The sequence below is a fragment of the Aptenodytes patagonicus genome, chromosome 2, assembly GCF_965638725.1.
Source record: "Aptenodytes patagonicus chromosome 2, bAptPat1.pri.cur, whole genome shotgun sequence".
Lineage (NCBI taxonomy): Eukaryota > Metazoa > Chordata > Aves > Sphenisciformes > Spheniscidae > Aptenodytes > Aptenodytes patagonicus.
In genome coordinates this window covers 115167438-115191113 of record NC_134950.1, presented here as the reverse complement: position 1 = coordinate 115191113, position 23676 = coordinate 115167438, and the positions used below count along the sequence as shown (strand labels likewise).

The following is a 23676-nucleotide window of genomic DNA, read 5'->3' as shown; positions in this document are numbered from 1 at the left end:
ACATTTTAAAATAAGACTTTGGAATTTAGACATGATACACACTTAAAAACATATCCCTCACTGCTGAGCTTTAAAACACAGACCTTGACCCATCAATTAGATATACAGTGATAGGTGAAATGCAACACTCAGCATGAAAGCAATGGTTCCCTTTAAAATATGAAATACACTTAGAGGAAAAAGAGCTTATTTCCTCTTAAGTCAGCCTTTTCTAGTGATCTACCAAAATGAGAAATTGTAACTATCATTTTTTATAATCTGTAACATTAGAAGCGCATATGATAATGTCACTTCAGTACAAATTACAAAATCCAGACAAGTTTGGGGATTTTTGGGGGGTGATGGTGAGGGTGGTGACGTTTTGTTTTGGTTGTTTGGGTTTCTTTTTTCTTAAATAAAGAAGAGTTACATTGGCTTTCCTTCCTCAGACAGTTTGCTTCAATACAGCGCATTGGTCAAAACTCTGCTAGACAATAGTGTACAGTAGCAACCACCCCCAACAGTGGTATGTAGAGCTACTTTTCTTAATTTCTTCAGAAGCAGCAATCATATGGAGAACACTGACTAGCCAGCAGAAAACACCAGAAGAAATGTCTACAAAAGAATGGGATCTAAAACACTATCCTTCAATGCCTTTTATACTTGATTCTTCAAATGTACCATTTTTCAATGGAATATTTTGGCAATTAACATTCAAACAGTGTAATGCAGAGGTGACAAATACTTACCATATTATTGGCCCAAGCAATTAAGTGTCCTCTCCATTTTACATTTCTTATATTTCCTTCCCCTTCATGTAAAACCGAAGGCTTCCATCTATTCATCCAGCCTCTCTCATATAACAGCAACTATGAAGAAGTGCAACAAGAAATATTTCTGTGACACAGTGCTGTATGTAAACACGGGAGGTATTTTTTTTGCTTCATTATCCCTTACTCTGCTTGGATTCAAGGGCAGAGAAAAATACACACCTATCACAAAACAAAAGCAAATACAATCAAACATTTTCATATAATGCATATACACTAAGAATCTTGCGTACTGTAGAACTAAAGTTACTTTAATAATAATATTAATAAGCAGGTCTTCCATCAAGTTTCTCCAAAGAACGGTAAGTATAATTATTTCCATTTTAAGGATAAAGAAATTAAGGCATTTGAGAACCTAAGCCATCAGCACTAGTGATGACACTTCAGAAAGCTGGTAAAGAAACCAGGCCGCCTCACGCCTATCCAGTGATCTCACGATAAGCTCCTCCTTCCCTCCAAAAAACAGGTAGTCAAAGAAAATTATCGAAGACCCCCGAGCCTGTGACCTTTTGCTTGGCCCCATGTGGAACTACACGCCTTCCACAGGGCTCTAGAGATGCTGTGTGTTAGTCCCACACGTGCAAACTGCACTGTACCGCAAGTGCTGCTGATTGTAAAACTTGTGTGATTGGGAATCACGGGTTCTGCAAATAGGGAAGGTATTTTAGAGTATCTAAATGCATAGGAGTTGCTATGAAATGCTTTGCAGCAGCAAAGGAAAACCCAACTACATGCAGACAGTTTGCATGACAGTCCAGCTCTTTTACCGGTTCCTGTATGGTTTCAGAAAGTCATTTAATAGGATTATAATATGGAATCACTTTGAGTGATGCAAAGTGCAGCGCTTGGAGGAATACTTAAGTAAGAAGCTGAAGCATCTATGAAGATCATACTCTAAGGTACCAGTTTGGCCAACTTTTGCATGAGTACACACCCATACAGACACATGCACAACCTGAACCCAAGCTCACATGAGTGCACAATGACCGTTAAGAGGTGTAAAATTGCTACCTGCAAGGGCTTTTACCATGCTAAAACCTAAATCGAGTACCTATGTTGCTAATATTTCCTACCTAAGTTCCAGCTGTACACTTTTTTTTTTTATACATGGCTTCCCCCTGCCCATATTTGCATAAATACATCAAATGATAAGACACTAGTTTTTAAAAATAACATCTTTTAACAAAATAAGGGATTTTTAACGGCAATTACACAGAGTGCCTCTCTATCCTAAAGCCACAAGATGGCACCAAAAGACAAGTATTTCTTCCAAAAGTTTGAAGCAGTCACTATCTAGGATAGTCTATCAGAAACTTTTGCATGAAGTGCGCTGCAGACATCAAACTTGTCACTCAAGCGTATCTTGCCACTTTAACCCCACCCAAAATGACTGTCCTTCACATAGCTCACATGAAGGCCCATCTTTTAGACAGTCTAGCTTGTTCCCCCCCCCTCCGCCTACGAAAAGGCTACTCAATAAAACTCTTACAGAATATGCTATTTTACAGCAACCAAGACATGATGCTGAAAGCAGGGGCAACATCTGTGCTCATAAGGCAGTGCCATACAGAGTAATGTGCTTTACCAGGCTGGCATGTGGATGTGAAACACAGGAGCAGCCCTCAGCCCAAACTAATCAGCTCCACTCAGAAGCTGAGGATGTCATTAAAAACTAAGCGCTGTGCTGATCCAGACTTGAAAGTTACTTTTTTCCTAGTTCACAAACTCCTAAGGAGAGGCTCGACAGAAAAAGAACTGTCACTCTGATGCTTCTTTCAATACAGTCCAATAGACAGCAGCAAATACATAGTATTTTCATCTGAACTTACTGGACAAGGCTATGAAAACTGATGTGAATGATGTGAAAGGTTAAAACTTGCTGATGTCAATTATATTAACTGAACTTTGAATCTTTTCAGCTTGTGACTGAATTGTGATTTAAGTTTATTTATTACACACAAGATCCAGAATGAGCTTGGAATGACACTTTGCAGCTATTTTGTTACTGTTCATGGTTTGTAAACATCATACTTTTTCATGATACTCTACCTGAGTAAGAAGCTGCAAAGAAAATAAATGACCTGAGAAAGAACTGGTGAGGAGAAAAGAAAAAAAAATAAAAAAAAATCCTGCTTCAGTCTATGCTCAACTCTAAGGACATGCTTAATTAAATTCTCAGACCAAGGCAGTAGAAGACAACAGCCTGATATTGCCTGTAATAAAGATGGGAAGTGAATCTGAATCACTGCAGCACCCAGAATTCCCCATGTCATATCAGCAAGTGCAATAGGTCTAACACTGAAGCCAAAGGACATGCAACATTGTGGCTTCCAAAAAAAAAAAAAAATCATCTCAAAACATACTTTGCTAATTTATCTGCAATGTATTATCTGCATTTTATTGATATATGATATGATTTATTTATTATTTCTTACAGCAATGACACCTGGAAACTGAGTTACTGAACCCAGAACTTTGCTATGCGTTTTGGAACTGCTATCCTCAGTGGATAGCATCACTCTCAAAATAAGCAGCCTAATTTATTTCTTAGTCTTCCTTTCTGTCTTCATATTGAAATGTTTATCACACCAGAAAGCCATTTAAAACTTCAAGAGAAACTAGACATATAACAAAATCCACCATTTCTGGAGGGGTTCCTCCTACCACCTCCCTCTCTTTTTAGTAGGGGAAAAATATTTTAGGGCTTTACTTCCCATAAATCCCGTATTTTGGCAGTCAGCATTCACAGTACTTATATTTCAACAGCAGCCACAAAAATCACTTTCTTGCATTCTCTGCAATACAGTTTATATTTTCCCCTTTTTGATTGGCTCTGGTAAATCTTTCTAGTCCTTTGTTACAGTATAGTAGTGCTTAGAACGCACTTCCAGCATCTCTTGCATGTACCGTGACATGATAATATAGCTAAAATAAAATAAACTTTGACTTCAAGGGTCCCCACCCACACTCCTTCATGGTACATTGCATCTTCTGATAGTTCACTACTTATTATTTTGTGAGTCTTCTTAACTGCTTATGCTTGTCCTCTGGATCATTAAGAAAAAAAGACACACTGAAACGCATGAGACAAGAGGACGGTGCAGGACACTTTTTGGTTTTAAAAACAACTTGATATAATTCTCTTGGATTAGTGCATACATCTCTCTATATCTTTCACTACCAGGAGATTAACCTCCTCCAAAAAGAGCTCAAAACTCTATTTTAGAGTGCATCCACTAAAGAGAATAGACTAGTGCTTGGATTTAATGGAGCCTATCATGCAATTAGCATTAACACTAATTACGTGTAATCCCAGTCTTTAAACTACGTACAGGATTTCTCAATCCTCTGAACAAAGAGGCCAATGATTGCAGCTTTGGTAGTATCAATACGGTGAAGTAATTCAATTCAATTTTATCCCACTACCAAATATCACCTTCAAAACACCGAAATAAAAGACATCTATTCTCACACAGTGAAAAGCTTCAAAGGAAACACACTTTTACTGATGCACTATGCACTGCGTCATGGCTTTGCTTCAACATAGTGCCTTCTCTGTAAAGATCTGGAGGAGTTTTACAGAAGAAAAAGGCTGAGACTTCAATTTGTAACTGAAGAGCCACCTTTCCCTTCCCTACTGCAGCACTGTTGGATTAGTTTTTATTTCACAAAATAAAAATTAGGAAAAAAATCCCTGTATTTTCCTTGTCCTGTTCTTTGTTCGCCTGAGTGTAAAGATGTGCCTACCTGTGGCATTTGTTCTGTTTTTTGGCACCTGTGTCACCAACTCTCCCCTCAGCCAGGCAAGATCACAAAAACCTAAAATGCTACTGCCATGGCTACAAGTGATCACTATAGATATTTATTGTTTTCAGCATAAAAACATCTACAGGCACAGCCAAGATTAACAGATATCCGACAGTAACACAGAAAGGCATGCCACATGAAGACTTACTGTTTAATCGTGCATCCCTAGGAAAATATACAGCAACAATAAAAAATTATCACTTCTGTTTGGAACAGCGATGGACTGGATGAACTCAAACGAGGCAGAGAATAACGTAAGCCTCAAGTTTTCACCTGAAGATGAGTTTTCAAAACATTGTCACAAAACGCTGTTGTCTAAGGAGCTGGGGTGTGGATGGGGGGGAGGGCAGAAGGTGCAGTCAAGGGAACTCAACCAAGGAGGCAGTGGCAGACAACAACAGCGTTGGGAGATAAGTGATGGCAACGGTGAGATACAAAACAGGAGCTGCTGCTGTAGTTCATGGACAGAGAAGCTAGAAATTTTGAGATGTTTAATACAAACAAATGCCATAGAACTTTTATTAGGCTGTACTTTTAATAACTCAACTGCTGGATTCCAGCTGTCGCCTATTCACAAAGAGCTACGGAATTAACACCTTGGAAAGCAAGTCCTGCAGCCTTGCAGGCAGAGACACAAGCTCTCACACATTTCATATATTTAGATCCTCTTTGCTTGCCACCTCAGGCAATGAAAAAAGTTTTCTGCACAGACATTTACATAACACACAACTATAGATTACACACACACAGGACTACGATCCATTCTCTCTTTACACAAATCACATTTGTTTGTTACAGCACAAGGAGAACGTTTTGTTTTTTGTGATAAAGAAGAAATGCACATCCAAATAGTAATAAAGAAAAAATGTAAGCCAAATAATCTGCTTACTAAGCAATCAGCACGTCACTACATATCAAAGTCTCATCTGCTCAATAATATGGGATACATCCGGGCATTATACATCGTGGCAAGCAAATCACAGACCTGTATTTTTGTGGCTTGCTTGCTCCTACAGTTTGTTTCCTACTTATGGTAAATTATCCAATGCATGGACAGAAATTGCGCCATAGTATTTACTCTTTCTTCACTTAAACCAGACCTTTGAGTATTTACTGACTGACGTTTTATAGCTTACAAAGCAATCTGCCTTTCTTGTCTGGTACTCTTCTACCCAACATAATGCCAAACAGCTGACTATCTGCTTTCTAAAAATGGACTGTGCTGCAAACAGCATCCTGACAATTTAATAATTTGTCAAAGTAGTCCAACCAGTTATTATGAAGTACGTATCATAGGGTTAGAGGTAAAGGTCATCTACTTACTCACAAAGCAAAGTGCATCTGCTGACACTAAAAAGCAGACAATTAAAAAAAAAATCTGAGACATTCCCTGGCAGACTTGACTTTAACATACAAATTCCACTACCCATAACAGCAGCTGCAGATCCCCAAGAACGCTATTTCTCTTCCCGCTTGTGCATCGTTCGCAATCGCTATCCTTTCTCTGTATATGACGTTGCTCCATCTGAAGTGGAAAGGAATGTAGATCATCTTGTTTCACCTCTCAGGCAGGAGACACCATGAGTCCAGCCCCGGATTCTAACACTGAAATAGTAGTTTAGATTTTTTTTTTTTTTAATAATGAGAAATTTGCCCCAGGTAACACTAAGTTCTCTCTGCTTTTATAACAGACAAAGAAAAGAGTCTAATGTTTAAGCGTGGGCATCAACATGCTCAGATGCTAATTCTGGGAGGATAAATGGGACAAACATGTTCAGACACATCTGCATTTGAAAACCAGTTTCTATAGTGTATCTTCTCCAGCAAAGAAATACAGACCCCATTAAAAATATGTTTTTATATCTATTTCCACCATATATATATACAAAATATATAAATATGTAGATATAGACACAGACAGATATAAAGATGTGACTGTTGACAGTCACAGGGTAAATTTTCAGCTCTATCTTGGTTCCCTAGCCTTTAAAATGTTTTCAGACTGGATACTCAAATCAACATTTATTATACAAAATGCAGGTCCTAGGCAAATGAGGAGCCCAATCCTTTAAGATACTGAATATCCTACTCCATACTGGCTTCAGAATTCATTTGCTTAATTGTACTGGGTCCCCTCTACCATGCTGGGCAGAGAACCCCCCAAAAACCCTTAATGACCACACATACAGCACAGTGATTCAATCACTCCAGAGGATTCACTCTCCTACTACAAAAACCTTCGTGTCTGGTTATTGATGTTAATCAAAACATGAAACAGGGAGTCTCATCAATGCCTCTGCCAAGAAAGAAACCTCAAGTTGTCCTGCTCCCCTAAGTTATCTTTACATAAGATGCAGTACCTGATACCTTGACTTTGGAACTGAAATATTCTTCAGTCTCTAACTCTTCGTTAGTTCTTCTTCTTTAACCCTCTGGATATAATGGATACTCAAACTCTGCAATAACGTTCACTTAGTTGATGTGTTGGGAAAGACCAGCACTCTAACAGTTAAATAAAGAACACCTTGTTTTCAGCTTTACCACCCTCATTTAGTTGGCTTTTACCCTGTTATTTTTTAAGATTAGACCCTTTTTTAAAAGGTAGAAGGTTATGGCCTTCAATAGCACAGTATTTGTCTTTTCCCTTGCTTTGAAACTCTACGGTCTGCTCTGGACAGGAATGCCCTGTTATTTACAATATACGGTATTATTATTTCAGGGTTACCATCATCTGCCAAGTCATCACAATGGTGCTGTAGTTAATTGCAGTGATAAGGGGGAGGGGAGCAGGGAAGCGCCTCTATTTAGTATGGTACCTATTGCTTCTCACTGCAACCATGTCAACATTTCCACAGTACCTGCCTTGTTTCTAGGCACAGATAACATTCATTCATTGGAAAAAAGGGGGTGACAAAAAAAAGCTTCTCCAGCCCAAAATAGAAGGCAATGATATTATCCCAAGCTTAATGAAAGTTCTTTACTTTTAAAAACTAGTGCTTTAATAAGCAAACAATTTAAATTGGTTAATTAGTTAATAATACAATTTAGAGAAAAACCACTCTTAAAGGACTCTAGTACATGCCTAGTTAAGCAACTATATAAACTTATACACGGTAGAGTTAAGCTTCCAACAATTTGCAATGATTTAAACAGTTACCCCAGGGAGCACTGCTCTTAAGTCAGCTTCAGGTCAGGCTGAGCTTTTAAGACATGACAAATCTCAGCATCATACAACAATTCACTTAAGTTCCAAACATCCACCTGTGTTGAGAACTGAGGACCTGCACCATGCATCCTTGAAGCACGTCACTTAGCATTTTTCCCCTCCCTCTCTGAAAAGTGTATTTTTTATACATTTTATATTGTTATGAAGAACTGTATATTTCTCAAAAAATTAAGGAGGTGGTAATTTACAGTTATAGCCTCCCCACCCCATTCATTAAGGCTCCTACTGAGACAGATGCTTGGCTATAAAATTAATAAATTTAAGCAGATCTTAAAGTGTTTTTTTTGAGATGAGGCAAAACAGAGTGTTAAGGTCAGGGGGCAAGTTCTTGCTTCCCGTGTGCATGTGTGGTTTGGCTTCTTTATTTTGTTTCACTGTAAACCAAAATCAGTATGAAATTAAAGTAGGAAATCAAGAACATCCTTCTCATATTCTGAGACAACAATGTTCGTAATGCAACTAGAGGGGTTTGAGGAAGTGACCAAATTTCTTTCTGGGTCCTTTTATCTGCTCAAATTATCTTAGCAAACAAGTTAAAAAAAAACCCCCAACATTTAAAATGCTAATATACATTACGTCACCATCTCCCAGAACAACAAAAAACAAAGACAGACCCCACAATCCTTTGGACAAAGAGTTCACACACTTCACACTATGTTTTTTAATGCAGCTCAGGCAAGGAGCATAGCATGAGGGCTTTAAGCAAAGCTTTTCTCTTAAGGTTGGTACAAAACAAGGATAGCCTTACCTCTATCCTTACTGTTATCCCTGCCTTGGTGCGGGTGGGGAAGCCAGGCAGCATGCCTCCCACCACTGCCAGCTATCAGCTATGAGGTCGCTGTGTCCATGCAAAGGCTAAAAGCGTGGAGACCTCAAGAGCCACAGGAGGTCCTGTCCCCCTCCCCGAAGGAGCTCACCCAACTACACAACCTCCAGACACAGGGAGAGAGATGCGAGGTCCACAGCCTGAGGTGGTATGCTTCAGCCTGCTTCTCCTCGCTCTTGTGGACCAACTCCCCGTTGCCTGCTGCCCCCCTTTGGCTTTACACTGAAGGAGAGGAGTAAATAAAAAGCAGGGACGTTTTCAAGGCCTTTTTCTTTTCAGAAAAAAAAAAAACAAACTTCGATAAGTAAGTAGGTGAAATTTAACTTTCTTAATTTTCACAGAGCATTTTGTTGTTGCCTTTACACAAGCACATATGCTCATTTTGGAGGAAAGAAGAAAAGGGGAAGGGTTTCTACCACAAGGCTAAGAGGTTTTATTTGTTGGTTTTCTGTATCAATAAAATCAAATTACAGGTGTCGAGGGACATTTATTTCAATGCTAAATACCTTATGTTAAGATGTCAATTAAAGTTTTCCTGAAGAGGAAAGTTCCTCAGCAAAAAATGAATGCATTAAGAACGAGTATACCATTCCCCAGAGGACAGAATATAAAACAACCTGTCAAGTAATCAAAGATAACCAAAGAGAATGTGTTAACTCCCTGATGTTTTTTTCTGTTCGGCATCAGGTGAATGCAAGCTCTTTTACCACCTGACGGAGCCCTGCTCTATTAATTCCCTGCTTCTCCCTTTCCATACCCCTTTTATCAGAACTAAAAAGCTTCACAAACTGGTGGCTGACATTCACTGACTATGCATTATTTTAAGGACAACACCAACTCTGACCAGCCAGCAAAAGCTGTCAAGCATACATGCCGCTTAAAAAGCAAAATAAAACACAGCTATGCTTTGAAACATAGTGAACTGTTAATGAAAATTAAGTTGTATTCAGCCCTAGAAGTCTATATTTCTTCCATGCTCGTAAGGGAGAGCTATGGCATTCAGTTTGATGCATCTATAAGTGAGGATTGTTCATCCTTAATTCATAAGAGAAGGCAACAGGAAAATTCCATGAATTCAAGAAACTGTTCCACATCAAACTTTTCGTATTTTGACTGAAAATATGCAATGTGATACAAGATACTTGTAGGACCTGGAAACAGCTGTAATCTGGAAGTCAGAATTGCACCCTACACCAATAAGACACCTAATGCACATTTAGAATAACAACTGCCCCAAGTAGAAGACTTTAACTACACAGATGCAAGTACTTAAAAAAGTGGGAGCTCTACTCTACCAAGAGCTCCCCTGAATTACTTTAAAAAACAAAACAAACAAAAAACCCCACACCGTGAACAAGAACTGATGAAGATACTTGGGTTTGTTTACTTTAAAAAAAATAAAATCACCCACAAGTAAAGCAAAAGAAAAATCCCAAACACCAAGACCAGCATGTGTTGTAAAGGATCACTATTAAGGTCTAACTTCTGCTCCCACTTCAACAAATTAAAACGAATGGAGAAAATCTGGCCTAGGAAATACAAATGACATTTTTTTCAGACTATATAGGCAGAAGTATTTCTACTCTGAAGCTCAACTTGTTGCAACATGTTTTTACATAAAAAGTGCACTCCCCCCCCCCAGCTCCGGAATTAGTCTTAATTAAGTAAGAATGTTTTGGAATACAATGCATAAAGAGAAGGAAAAAGCAGAATTCTTTGCTCTAGGTGTTAAAAATCACATACACAGCCTTCTGAGCTATTTTTAAAAGCTGTTTAAAGATAGTCTAAGTTCATTACACTATGACTGCTTACCTTTTTCCCTCCTGTTACAAATTGCTTGAAGTGGGATCTTACAAAATGAGGATGAACAGCAACAATCTGGGGGAGAGGAGGGGAGGGAAGAAAAAAAAAAAAAGATATGAATGTGGCCTAAATAAGATTTTACAGGGAGCACCACATCACTTTTTAAACTAGATAACCCTTTGCTAAGCATCAAGTATTACAGCTGAGTTTTCGCTGCCGTACAGCCTAGTTGCTTCAGACATCTCCATTTGTTTTTCCTAGAAAAGAAGAAAATTCTCCATATTACATGCCTGACACTGAGGGCAACATTACATCAAATGACTACTTTTTTTGCACAGCACACAGCAGAATTAGGACCATGCAGCACAGGACTGCCGTGAGCAAGGGTTACCCCTATTAAGTCTTGTTTGGGGCCTGCCTAGAGGGCACACATACCTCAACCCTGTCACAGGACAACCTCATGTAGCATCAACGCACCTTAAACAACCTCTTTGCCTACCTGTTACGAGTCAAGTGTGGGAGATCCAGCTATAAGAGCAGTAAGGCCCTAGGAGGCAAGTGAGTCGCATCTGATGTGTGTGAAAACTTAATGAAATGTTCAAGAAACCACCTCATAGACACCTGGGCCAAAAAGCATGGCATCGAGTGGGTATATCACATCCCCTATCATGCACCAGCCTCTGGGAAAACTGAATGATACAATGGACTGTTAAAGACTACGCTGAGCGCAATGGGTGGCGGGACATTCAAACATTGGGATACACATTTAGCAAAGGCCACCTGGTTAGTCAACACGAGGGGATCTGCCAATCGAGCTGGCCCTGCCCAGTCAAAACTTTTACGTACTGTAGATGGGAATAAAGTCTCTGTAGTGCACATAAAAAATATGTTGGGGAAAACAGTTTGGGTTATTCCTGCCTCAGGCAAAGGCAAACCCATCCGTGGGATTGCTTTTGCTCAAGGACCTGGGTGCACTTGGTGGATAATGTGGAAGGATGGGGAAGTCCGATGTGTACCTCAAGGGGATTTGATTTTGGGTGAGAATAGCCAATGATCTGAATTATGTGATGTTAAGTGCTACATAATATTATATGCCATACTAATGATATTACAGTAAGAATCACCCAGATTAATGAAGAATAAACTTCGATGAAACCAAGCAAAAGCAAAGCACAGTGATGATGGTACCAGAACTTACTTCAACATGAAACAATCCAACACCGCATAGTATCTCCATCTTTCCTGCCCTGGAAGATTATTGCAACAGATGGAGCCTGAAATCATGGACTAAATGAACTCACCAAACATTTTAGAGGAATGGCCCATAGACTAAGGGAATGATATCTGTGTGTGTATATATATATATATATTTAAAAAAAAAAAAAAATACAACCAGGAAAAGGGGTGGTGATTAATGGAAATGTACTGGAAAATATGGGACTTGAGCATGACGCAGATGGTATAGAATAAGGGGTGGATATTGTCCTGGTTTCGGCAGGGATAGAGTTAATTTTCTTCCTAGTAGCTGGTACAGTGCTGTGTTTTGGATTTAGTATGAGAATAATGTTGATAACACACCAATGTTTTAGTTGTTGCTAGGTAATGCTTACACTAGCCAAGGACTTTTCAGCTTCCCATGCTCTACCGACTGAGAAGGCTGGAGGTGCACCAGAAGCTGGGAGGGGGCACAGCCAAACTGGCCAAAGGGACATTCCATACCATGTGACGTCATGCTCAGTACATAAACTGGGGAAAGCTGGCCGGGGGGGCCGCTGCTCGGGGACTGGCTGGGCATCGGTCAGCAGGTGGTGAGCAATTGCACTGTGCACCACTTGCTTTGCGTGTTATTATTATTTTTTTTATTTATTTATTTCAATTATTAAACTGTTTTTCTCAACCCACGAGTTTCTCTCACTTCTACTCTTCCAATTCTCTCCCCCATCCCACCGGGGAGGCGGGAGGGGGAGTGAGCGAGCGGCTGTGTGGTACTCAGTTGCCGACTGAGGTGAAACCACAACACCTCATTCCTTCCCCCCCCCCAAGAGCAGCTGCAACATGGAAGACCCCAAGCAGCAAAATGCAATGATTTGCCCACACCCCCTTTCCTCCAGTACAAAACATTTCTTTTTTAGAAATGCTAGATCTTCCCGTGTGCTTACTAGAGGGGCTTTTTCAACAGCCAGACAGCCACACGTCTCTCAAGCAGAGTGTGACTGAAGTGTTCCCTTCAGACAGGGTACATCAGCATCGCCACCCATTGCCTTATCCCGAGGTAGGTTTAATGGATATGAATTGGTTGCAAAATATTGACCTCACAGTTAGCAGAACCCTCAGAATTTGTATCACAGATCTACAAAGAAAGAAATATGTTGAGACAGGTAACAGCTGAAACAGGAGAATTTCTCTTTCACTTTGCCTTTTGTATTTGAAAAACTCAATAATACTTCTTACAAAACCAAGATCGGCTTTCTTCCTGCCTAACCAGATCAAAAGCTTTTATATTGAGATAGATAACTATTTTCTAGTGACTTGAATAACATTACAAGGAAGCAGTATTCCTCTCTCTCATTTAGATTCAATGTAACCTTTCTGTTATTAAGGACAACACCACCACAATTACTAAAGATTAAAACAAGCACTTACTTTAATAGGACAGTCAAACATTTCATGAAACTCTTCCGCTGAATACAATCCAAACACCTGCACCTAAAGAAGTATATGAAAAAGCCAAAAATATTTACCTAATAACCACTTGACAATTAAAGGTGAATGTAAATCACTAACAACTAGAAGAATAATTTGAATGCTAATAGTTACATCTTTTTTCCTAAAGAAAAAAAGGTCATATTTAACAATTCAGAGTTAATTGAGACATCTTAGGCTTCTATTATGGGATATCTAAATATTTGCAGCAGTGCAAAAGTACTTATTTGAATCTTTTTCTTTTTTTTTTTTTTGTTACAAACACAGCAAAACCTGCAAGTTCCTTTTGCTTTAGGCTGATCAAATCTGTTTAACAGATACTGATCTAAGTAAGGTAAGAGAGACATAATAACATTCAGGGGAAGATAAATTAAAAACTCTTCCTTTCTGAGAAAGAACTGTAGGATTTTTCCCCTCTAAGCAATACAGGGTTTAACATAAGAAAAAAAAAAAATTTGTGACAATAAAGCAAAACAGCCTGAAAACCAAGTCCCATATGTTTCTTGGCATCCTCTCCTTCTCCCAAGTGCATTCAGTGCTATTTTGTTTTATGCCATGACCACTGGAAATGTCTTTTTCTGAAGATTCCTCCCTTCTCATCTGTGTTGATGTCTCAGTACATTTAATAGTCAGCACTGAAGTTGTAACCATAGGCCATCAGAATATCTATCAGAATTAATCCATCTGAAGAAGGCTCAACATTAAAAAAAAAAAAACAAGCCAAAAAGTATGTTTCTACTGTCAAGAGAATTAACAGATTTTTAAATGTTTTCTTCCCTTTACTTACAGAACACGTACAGAGGTATCAAGCATTAAGAAATATTATTAGACTTAGATGCTATGACTACGGAATAGGGTTTCTCAAGCTTTTTGTAAGTAACCCTCTTTTGGGCTCATGTCTCTTCATCCAACTTGCAACATTCCCTTCCCCAACTCTCAGATGAGACAGCTGACAACTCAGTTCCTGAAGAACTTAGGAGTAAAATAGGACTGAAGACTTACGGCCAGGAATTAGTAATTGATTTACTAATTATGATTTTCACAAAGAATAATAACTGGTTTGCTTTTTCATTATGATTTTGAGAGGTTTCCACCCACTGCCAGAAGCTGTTGGAACAAAATCACCCAGCAGGGATGGACACTGCTGGTAGGAGAAGGGAGAGAAAAGAGTATCCTGTGGAGCGATCAGTGGAAAACTGTATCTGACAGCAAATCTACTTTAGAAGGTTCTCAGACAGGTTTAGTCATTCATCCTTATTTTCTGGGAAAGGTAATCCCTTCAGTAACTCTGCTCTGCACGTTTAACAAGTTGGACTCAAAGATCTAAGAGATCTTTTAACGTTATTTCTTTCTCTCTCCCCATCCCCATTGAATTCCTTCAGGGGGAAAACCAAAAAAGAATAGTAACAAAAAATAAACTCACTAGACAAAGATCTGCAAAACAAAGCCAGTAAATACCAGTAATGGGCCACAAAAAGTGAGGTTTAATGGCTCAGTTCAGAGGACAAGAATCCCCAAAATTCCTGCAGACCGTCAAGGAGAATAAAAAAATTAGACTGCGGGTAAACTACAAGAGGAACTAAGCCATCAGTGAGGAACTAAGCCATCCTCAGAGTGGCTCAAAGTTCAGCAGTCTCAGTGAAGTTAAAAACATCTCAAACCACCTCATCTCCCTTTCAAGCTTGTCTCCTGGATATATCTCCTAAGCAGCATTATCCGCTCTGTCCATTACTCATTAGCGAATATACTGCCTCTAACAACACACTTTAAAAATACTGCTGCGTGCACTGTGTAGGGCTGAGCTACTGCTCCAAAGGATTGGAAAATCAATATCTGGAGACAGTGAGATGTATCGCAAAGCTGTGATTATGTAAGCCAACCAAAGGGTTGTATTTGAGTTGGGCCTGGCTGTAAGCCTAGAAAACCTTGGGCTGATGTCTAGAGGATTTTGTTTTCTGGGTTTTTGTTTTCATCATTTGGCACAGCATATCCAATGCAACAGACTAAACAAAATAAGAAACAGAGCAAAGAGAAAATAAGAGAAGAAAGGAGGAAGAAAAAGAATAGACATGGTTAAAACACAACACTGCAAATGCCATGGAAACAGAATCCTCAAAAATGACAAAACACCCCTCCCAAATTAAAACTAATTTATCAAAATTAACATTAGCAACAGTGCCTTCAACATTTTCATAATACTGCGTCGAACATGGCAATATGATATTCCTTTAAGAGTATGAAAACAAAATGGAGCCAGTTAACTAAAGAGGAAAAAACAACTCAGCATAGAATACATGTTATCATATTTACTCTAGGGACACCGTATAACAGTTTATTACTTCTTAATGTCTTTTATTCTTCAGAGAGAAAGTGATTCTTTTGATATTACAAACCTATATTGGATTTATCTATTTCTACTTTCTATCCCCACTCAGCTCATGATGTTTTTTGGTAGCTGGAAAAAGGATTTCATGAGTCCACTACATTTTGCCAGTCCTGTCCAATTTTAAATATCCAGAACCCACCACACTCCAGTGCATCCAGACTTAGCTGTTTCTTTGCTTCCACATGTGAAGAAGCAGCCAACCTTCAGTGATCAAAAGGCAGGAAAACAAACACATTTTATCTACAAGCCACATTTATTGAAACATGATCAATGTAATACTTCATAGATATTCTTAACATAAACGTTGTTACAGGCATTACACTAAAACATGTAGGTGCATGGGTTTTCAATAGAATTTATATTTCTTTGTATAAAAAAAGTTACAAGCCAATAAGGGTGCAAATTATATTGCTGTTATGTAATGACGTAAGAGAGCTTTAGCAAAATTGGGAGTCACATCCAGGTTTTTCAACACAGCATACAAGTAGGCAAAAAACTAACCTAAAAAAACTCCACAATTCTGAAGCTGCAAGCCTGCTTCCCCTTCTATTTATTCCAGCACCAAAATTCTCCTCTTATACCTGAATATTTCATCACACATTTTCCCCAGCCAGTGGCCAGACTAGAGTGGTAGTGGTGATGGGTTTCAACCTCTGTTCTTTCCATGCCAGTGGTGACCAGCTGCAGTTGAGTCCATTGGCAAGGAAGATTTTCAAAGAACCAAATGTGCAGTACAGAAGAGCTGCAAGTGGCTCCCAAAACGCTTGTTGGCCATGTATGACATACAGGTGCCAGGTTTTGACATTAGGTCTGGATGCCACCCGACAAGAAGAGGGTTGGAGAATTGCACTGTGCTGCTATGCCCCCATCCCAAACAACATAGCTAGTCCAAATCTAGTTTGAGAGTGGGAAAAGAAAGAAAAAAAGGAGTAAAATAAAATACATCAGACAACAGAACAGATATGAGGAGGGGATTCTTCCTTCAAGACGACAAATGGTTTCCATCTCCCTCATATCGGATCCACTTTGATATGGGAAAATAGGCTCCCTGCCTATTGCAAAAGTCTTTTGCAGTGGTCTAGAGGACATACCTTCATTAACTGGTAGAAAATACTTGCATCAACCCAGCTGGCTCAAAATTCACAGGCCTTTTTATTATACCCCTTTTTTGATCTAAAACTTATTTAAGAAAACTAAGCTGTTTCACTTTTTTTTTCATTTAAAAAAAAAAAGGATTTCACTATTTTTACTTATTTATCTGAGTTAATGATGACTTTGCAACCACTTGTACAAGTGTTTAACTTCTTACAATACGAACACTCCCGCTGTAGTAAGGAGCGAGCTATAAGGAGTGTAAAGTTACACCTTTGTTATGACCTAGGACCTAGAAGTGCTACGTTATCTGGCCAGGAATTTCTGCCATTTTCTTATACAGTAGCACAACATACAAGTATTGTTTTCACCCATTTTAGGGGTGGATTCTTTCATAGAGACACACCTTTCTGAGTCAAGTGGAAAGTCTAACTTCTAAAACACCCAGATCTTTCAAATCTCCAGATGAGTTTTTCAGTGTAGAATATGGTGAAGCATCAATGTCCCTGGACTCTATGAATGCAAATATGATGAATAGTATACTTGTGATGCTCCAGCCCTGTGTAAAAAACATTACCAGAATTAGCCCTGGCTTGGGGACCATAGTTTAGACCGCCTTGTATGGCATATAATGTCATCTACTGGATCCACAATAGCTATTTCACTAAATGAAGACAGATTCACCATTTAAAGTATTGGAGTCTTTTCAAATACAGCCACACCAGAGTAGGGATTATGGCTTTTTGAACATTTCTGAAATCAAATACGTATTTCTAATATTAATTTAATATATAAAAAAATGTGCGTGGATTTTAGTCTTACAGCAACATACATATTTTGAGTCAGTAATCCACAGTCACCTCTGAGGAGCCCTTACAGCAAGTGCTTGCTTCCCTCCACCGTTCAGAACACCCAAACCAACAATGCTAGCTCAACATTTTTATTACCTTGCACAATTACTGACCCTTCCCTTATCTTGCTTAGACAATTAGGACACTCTTGCTGTGTTTCTCACAGGCTGTAAAATTCTACAACCCACTTTGATAGGCACTAGTATCCCAATTACTGTGTCAAGATAGTGACATCAAGATATCTCTGAGAAACAAAAGGCTTGGATACATAAACTGCCTACCTGCCTGTTGAGGAAAAAATACACCTATTTGGAAGGAAAAAAACCAAGAGCATACAGTCTAAAGGGGTTCCTTCCCCATTTTGCCTACTGCAAAATCCAATTTTATTTTTAATTTATAGAACTTCTACTGAATGGGATGCATCCATTAGGATCACCGACATTCCTCCTCTCCCCAAGTCTACTCTGTAAGAAATGTTCTCTTCAGTAAGTCAGATGGATATTGAGAAATGATTTAAATTATTTTTAATGCACTGCATTTGTATATGAGCAATATATTAAAAAAGAAGCTTAAATACACCCTGTGCATTAGAATTTTATCATTGCAAACCAACATTAGAAAAGACTGCCATCGACTTAAAAACAAAAAAGACATTCTTATAAGTGGAAAATCAATCACCAAAACCACTAAATGTCACAGCTCAACATTCCAGAGAAGCACTGATAATTGTTAGTTATACACTGCACAAATGATATATGTCCTCAGTCAAGGAAGTAGGTGCCAGTTTTTTAGGAAACTGTACATATATTGATTTTACATTTATTTAATGTGGCTGTTGTAAGACACTTTATTCTTCTGATAAACTATGATTGCTTATCAAAAGATTCTATAATTCAAGAGAAACATTCATAACGTGTGTGAAAATGAAAACCACCAGCCCACAGAAATCATGCCCACAAAATCCAATTTTGTGGATTTATAGCAGAAAGGCATTAAAGTACTGTCTTGCAGGAATAGCAGAGTAGTCACTGAAGTATAACTGGCACAGCAGTAATGATTAAGGTGACATGTCCTCCTGCCACAGCTGTTAATCAGCTTAATACCAGTTACATTATTGACATTCTTGTAATTACTTTTCCTATGGCACATTTGTGCAAAATATATTTGACTTTAATTTTGAGTATTCAAAGGTGCATTCAGTTCTCAAAATGGATGGTCAAAGTGGTGGTGCTAAATGCAGGAATTAACTCCACAGGTATCACAATTATCTCAAGTGTAATACTGAGGACTACCTGCTACCTCATTAAATATATAAATGGGTTTGTTGTACCTTGCCATCTTCTGAGCAAACACCCATGTGCTCTCCACTTTCATCCAGGCTGATCTGATTTATCTTAACTGGGCTCTAGAGAAAGAAAAGAAAAGAAAAAAGACTTTTAAAGTTGTCTTTAAAGTTACATCACCAATCACATGCTTTAATGCCCCCCACGCTTCCTGAGATTTATGTGTTAACGGTTGTGTAATGTTTAGTTGCATGAATCAAAAAAACCCCACAGAATAGGTATTTCTATGACAATGCCAAAAGACAGCCATCTTTCCAGCCTTTTGCCTAACCCAGAAATTTGACGTTTTTTGCAGTTACGCACCTCAGGGCTCTGGAGCTCTCATGAAGTGCCAAGCTCACAGACCTTGAGCATCTGCGCCTGCCCACCACAGCTGTTTGTTAAGAACCCCTCCCGCTATCAAAACTCAGCATAAAACACGCTGACCACACAGGCATCAAGGCAACTGAAAATTCTTCTGGTTTGGTCTAGTGGCTATGCTGGTAACTATTTCTTCCTTCAAATCCCTTCTTTTGCTTTCATTTTTGCCTCTAATATAGTGTACTCAGAAGCAAGTATTAGAAGGTATTGAAGTGCAACATAGGTGTACTCATTCTTAGACAAATACTGAGAAAAGCTGGAAAACTGCCCCAATTCAATAAATTTTCCTTTCCCTATCCAGATATACTTTTGGTTCTAATCTACAGGGTTATATGGCATCTGTTACTGTTTACTTTAGCTTAAACATCTATCCTTATCTGAAGTTTTGAGGACTAACTTATAACATCATTTGGGTAACGCGATGCATATCCTCTCGCACACAAAACCCCATCCAATTATATTCAAGTACCAAGAACCTTCTTATGTACCATGATCCTGATTTCACCCTCTGTAACAAATCTCATCATTTCAAGCATCATTGAAGAATCTTCAGCCAAGTAAGTCTCTCTTACACATTTAAGAACAACTTTTCTTACTCTCATAAAATTTTGAATGGATTGAACCACAAAACAGATCACTTCTGTGGTTCTGAGCATGATAAAAAGAGAAATCCATTGTATGTTTGTGTGAAAAGAAAGTGTCACTGGAACAGTGCTGGAGTCATGGGGTCACATTAGATGTTACTCAACTGTCTAAAATATCACAGGTCCTTATATGCACTATAGCAGTTGGAATTACATAAAAAGTACATCATAAAAAGTTATACAAAAACACACTGTCCAGATGGACTATCTACAGGACATAAACTGAGGTCTTCTCACAGCCTTTGGAAAGCTTTTCCCCATAATCTTTCACACACAAAAAAATTCCAACTCAGGGAAATGAAGTTTTCCTCTCTTCCACCTTGAAAAGAATATGCCCAAATCGCATTTCATTTTCTAGAAGCTTCTTTCTAATCAAGGTTGAACAACTGAGTTCTGCACTGCAACAGTTGCCTGATAAGTTGGGAAGAGGATGCTGCCAGCCCTTTTGCTTTCCTGCTTCCTTGCGTGCAGGAGACACCACTCTTGGTCTCACTTTGTGTTACCGCAAAATGCTACATGGAAATATTGCAGTTACTGCCTATCACAAAGTGGTCTTTCCGCTGTGTGTTGTTTGCCAAAAGTGCACTGCCAAGGAAGAAGTCAAACTAACTTTCCTTGACTTATGTGCTCCAGAAGTATTTTCATTCACCACAGAGCGGTTACACTGACTTGCTGCATTTCAAAATCGGAAGCGAGCGCATCACTGGCAGTGCAGGTAGCTGGTGCACATTCCCCATCTGTGTTCCTCCCAACACATTTGGGAGGTGTCAGCTGAGGAGCACAGCTCAAGACCATCAGCCTGCTGGTGTGGTCAACATCCTTGTGAAAGCTCTGATTCTCAGATGCTACACACACAGTTGGCTAATTCCAGGGCTGGAGGATGCTGAGTGAGGCAAGAAAAGCCAGCTGGCAGTCTCACTTTCTAGAAGCTTCATAAAAATTGCTAGCACGCACTTTTATTCCTGCCTTACCTTGAAAATGCCTTTCTAAACTTCTGTTTGTCTCATCAAGGTACAAGGGACTATTTTGTCCCTGTCGAGGAGGAGGGCAGGAGAAATGCCAGCATGTCTCCACCATTCCCTCTACAATGAGAAACACCTCTGGCCCTCTGAAAGGACAAGCACAGAAAGTTCAACTGAGTTAATCGTGGAAGTGGCATGGGTTTTTGTTCTGGACTGCATCTGAGTTGCCATTGCCACAACTTTCTCAAAGGTTCTTCTCTTCTTTTATTACTCTGCAATTGGAAAGGCAAAAAGTCCATCTTGATTAGCCCCACCTTGACACAGGATCATATGCTAAGTTACAGTGTTCAATTGACCACATTCTTCTCATCTCTCCAGCACCTACATCTGCCATCAGGGCTGACATGACAGCAACAGTAGACCTAGCAGCACTCCTGTGTGATGGGCCTTCTTGGAGACACTCTACTGCAACAAAGCCCAAGACGAAAAGAAACAAAACACGACACACCAGAAGAGTCAACAGCTCAATCCTACAAGTCCACACTGTTCCCATTTTGCTGCCAAATGGCTTTGATAAAGTTTGATGCTGAAAAAATGAAGCGCAGGAAGTAGGCAAGGCAGACTATGTAAGTTATCTTCACATAAAAGTTGAAGATGAGGAGCAGGATGATGGAATTTATCTGTCATGCTGCGGTTTGAAAGCCACGTGGCATACTTTGGAGATTAAATGTGTGATTGCACTCAGGTAACCAAACAGTGCCTAGCAAGGCAAAACCTCTCCTTATACACACACAGAATGTTCGATGGGGGAAAAGGTGATTCCACAGTATTTGCATTTTTCCCACATTCAAAACTGCGCACAATACTTCAGAACTGTTTGTTAAGTAGAAATTTGATTATACAGTATTTCCTAACACTGTACATAACTGGCAACTTGTTACAAGCCTTCTGCATGCCCAACACTTCTATCAGTTGCTTTTAACTTTTCCTTTCTCCAATTCTTTTTTTCCTGTTGTCTGCACTATACACAGATCACAATCAGGGAAGACAAATAAATTCAACTAAAAGCAGAGCTGCTCACTTAACACAAACCTCCAGCTAAGTTCCAGCAGGAGACGCTATTCTAGATGGCGTACACAAGGCAAAGCAAACACAGAGTAATTTTTTTTCAGCACTCAAGTTGAATTGGCCACTATTGGCTACTAGCCTGTTCGCTGACTTTATCAGTCAGAACTTTCTATGGAGCTCAGAACGTGATGATAGACCATGAACTTAAAAACAGTCAAGGCTGAATATTAAATGCATTTTAAAATAAAGTTCCAGCAAGAATAGCTAATGCCAGGATCTTCTTGTTCAGAGCTGAGTAACAGTCAAGCCTACCATTTCCAAAATTGCATTCCACTGGAAAGCTGTTTAAGACTTGTATCTAAAACTATCCAGGAAATCAGAAATAAAAGACCACAGATAAAATTGGTACATGTGTTATCTAAACCAAAGTGTTTCTTCTAGAATTAGCTCCAGTTCATCTTTTCATATCAATTATTTTTATAAATGTACTGCTGTGCCCGTCAGCAAAGTTACTTATCATTTCAAATTTATTTGTATTTATACCCCGCCAACACCCTGTGGATAATTTTGATATTTCAGAAAAGGGAGCACAGATAATTTTGTGGGTTACCCTCCCTCACCCTGCTTTTATTTATTTATTTTTAATTAAATGTTATCAACTCAGCCATGGAGTTAAAACTGTCTTTCCCTTGCGGTTTTTTTAAACCTTACTCCAGCTAACCCACTGAAGAGTTTAATTTGCCTTACAAAAGAAAATAGGTTTTGGTCTTCACAGTACAGAGAATAAATGCCCTTCCTGCAACATCCACCTTTACAGGTTGACAAAAGATGAAGAATCACTCAAGGTTAGAGAGGACACAAGTAGTCACTAACTCATCACAATCTGGAGGACTGATCATTCAATACAGTTGGAACCAGGATATGCTCTGGGGTTTGGTCAGTTGACTGTTTTAAAGGTATTTTAAATGGGTGGGGAAAAAACCTGTCCAAATTTACAGGCATCATATTTAAAAAAAATAAAAATTAAGAATTACAACAGCAATCTGAGGTCAAAGTGTCAATCTAAAAATTAGGAACATCTCATTCATGTAAATATTACTCAATTAAGACACAATCTAATCTTAAACCCCATGCCATAAAACCACAGGCAGCTGCATATAAAATGTTGAGTAAATTACTAATAATTATTTAATTAGTACTACATTGGGTAATCCTTTTTTAACCTAATCAGGACCCCTAGCTTTAGACCAAACAAGTAAAAACACACAACTTCTTTGTGGTCACAATGATACTTCTGCTACTGTATACATAAGAGTAACACACAATTTCTAAAGCAACATGATTCAAATCTGGCAATAAGGAGGATCCTGTTAGTTATGAAGGGAAATACACCAAAATGATTAACCTGGGAACAGCTTCAGAATTTCATAAAGTGTGGAAGTTCTGGCAAAGAAGGAAGAAATGCCTTCAGCTGAATTTCCATTAGCTGCAGTTTTCTTTCTGATGGAGACATGTTTGGAATTCTGGACAACGTAAGTAAGTTTGACTGTTCAAAATCAATAATGTCAAGCTGACACTATAGAACAAAAAAATGTTACCTTAATGGAAGAAAGAAAAGTTTAGGGAGAAGGAGAAAAAAAACTAGCAGGCACCTTGCACATAAAGATCTAAATGCAGGCTTTTGCAAAATCCTAAATTTAAAGGAAAAGAAAATCAAGTGTCTACCAACAAATGTACCTCATGTGATAATCAATTACCTAATGTAAAATGCTTGAAATAAACACACTTAGTATGGA

The 23676-nt window shown here is 38.8% G+C and overlaps 1 protein-coding gene across 1 annotated transcript in view; it reads right to left on the bottom strand.

The window, feature by feature from the left end:
• Positions 1-23676, bottom strand: part of VPS41 (VPS41 subunit of HOPS complex) — a 115163-nt gene that overhangs the window by 53363 nt on the left and 38124 nt on the right. The window contains exons 5-8 of the mRNA XM_076330788.1: positions 18834-18908; positions 13115-13177; positions 10481-10546; positions 729-848 (exon numbers count right to left, since the gene is read on the bottom strand). Coding sequence (XP_076186903.1) covers positions 729-848; positions 10481-10546; positions 13115-13177; positions 18834-18908 — 324 coding nt within the window. The remainder of the gene's footprint in view (positions 1-728; positions 849-10480; positions 10547-13114; positions 13178-18833; positions 18909-23676) is intronic.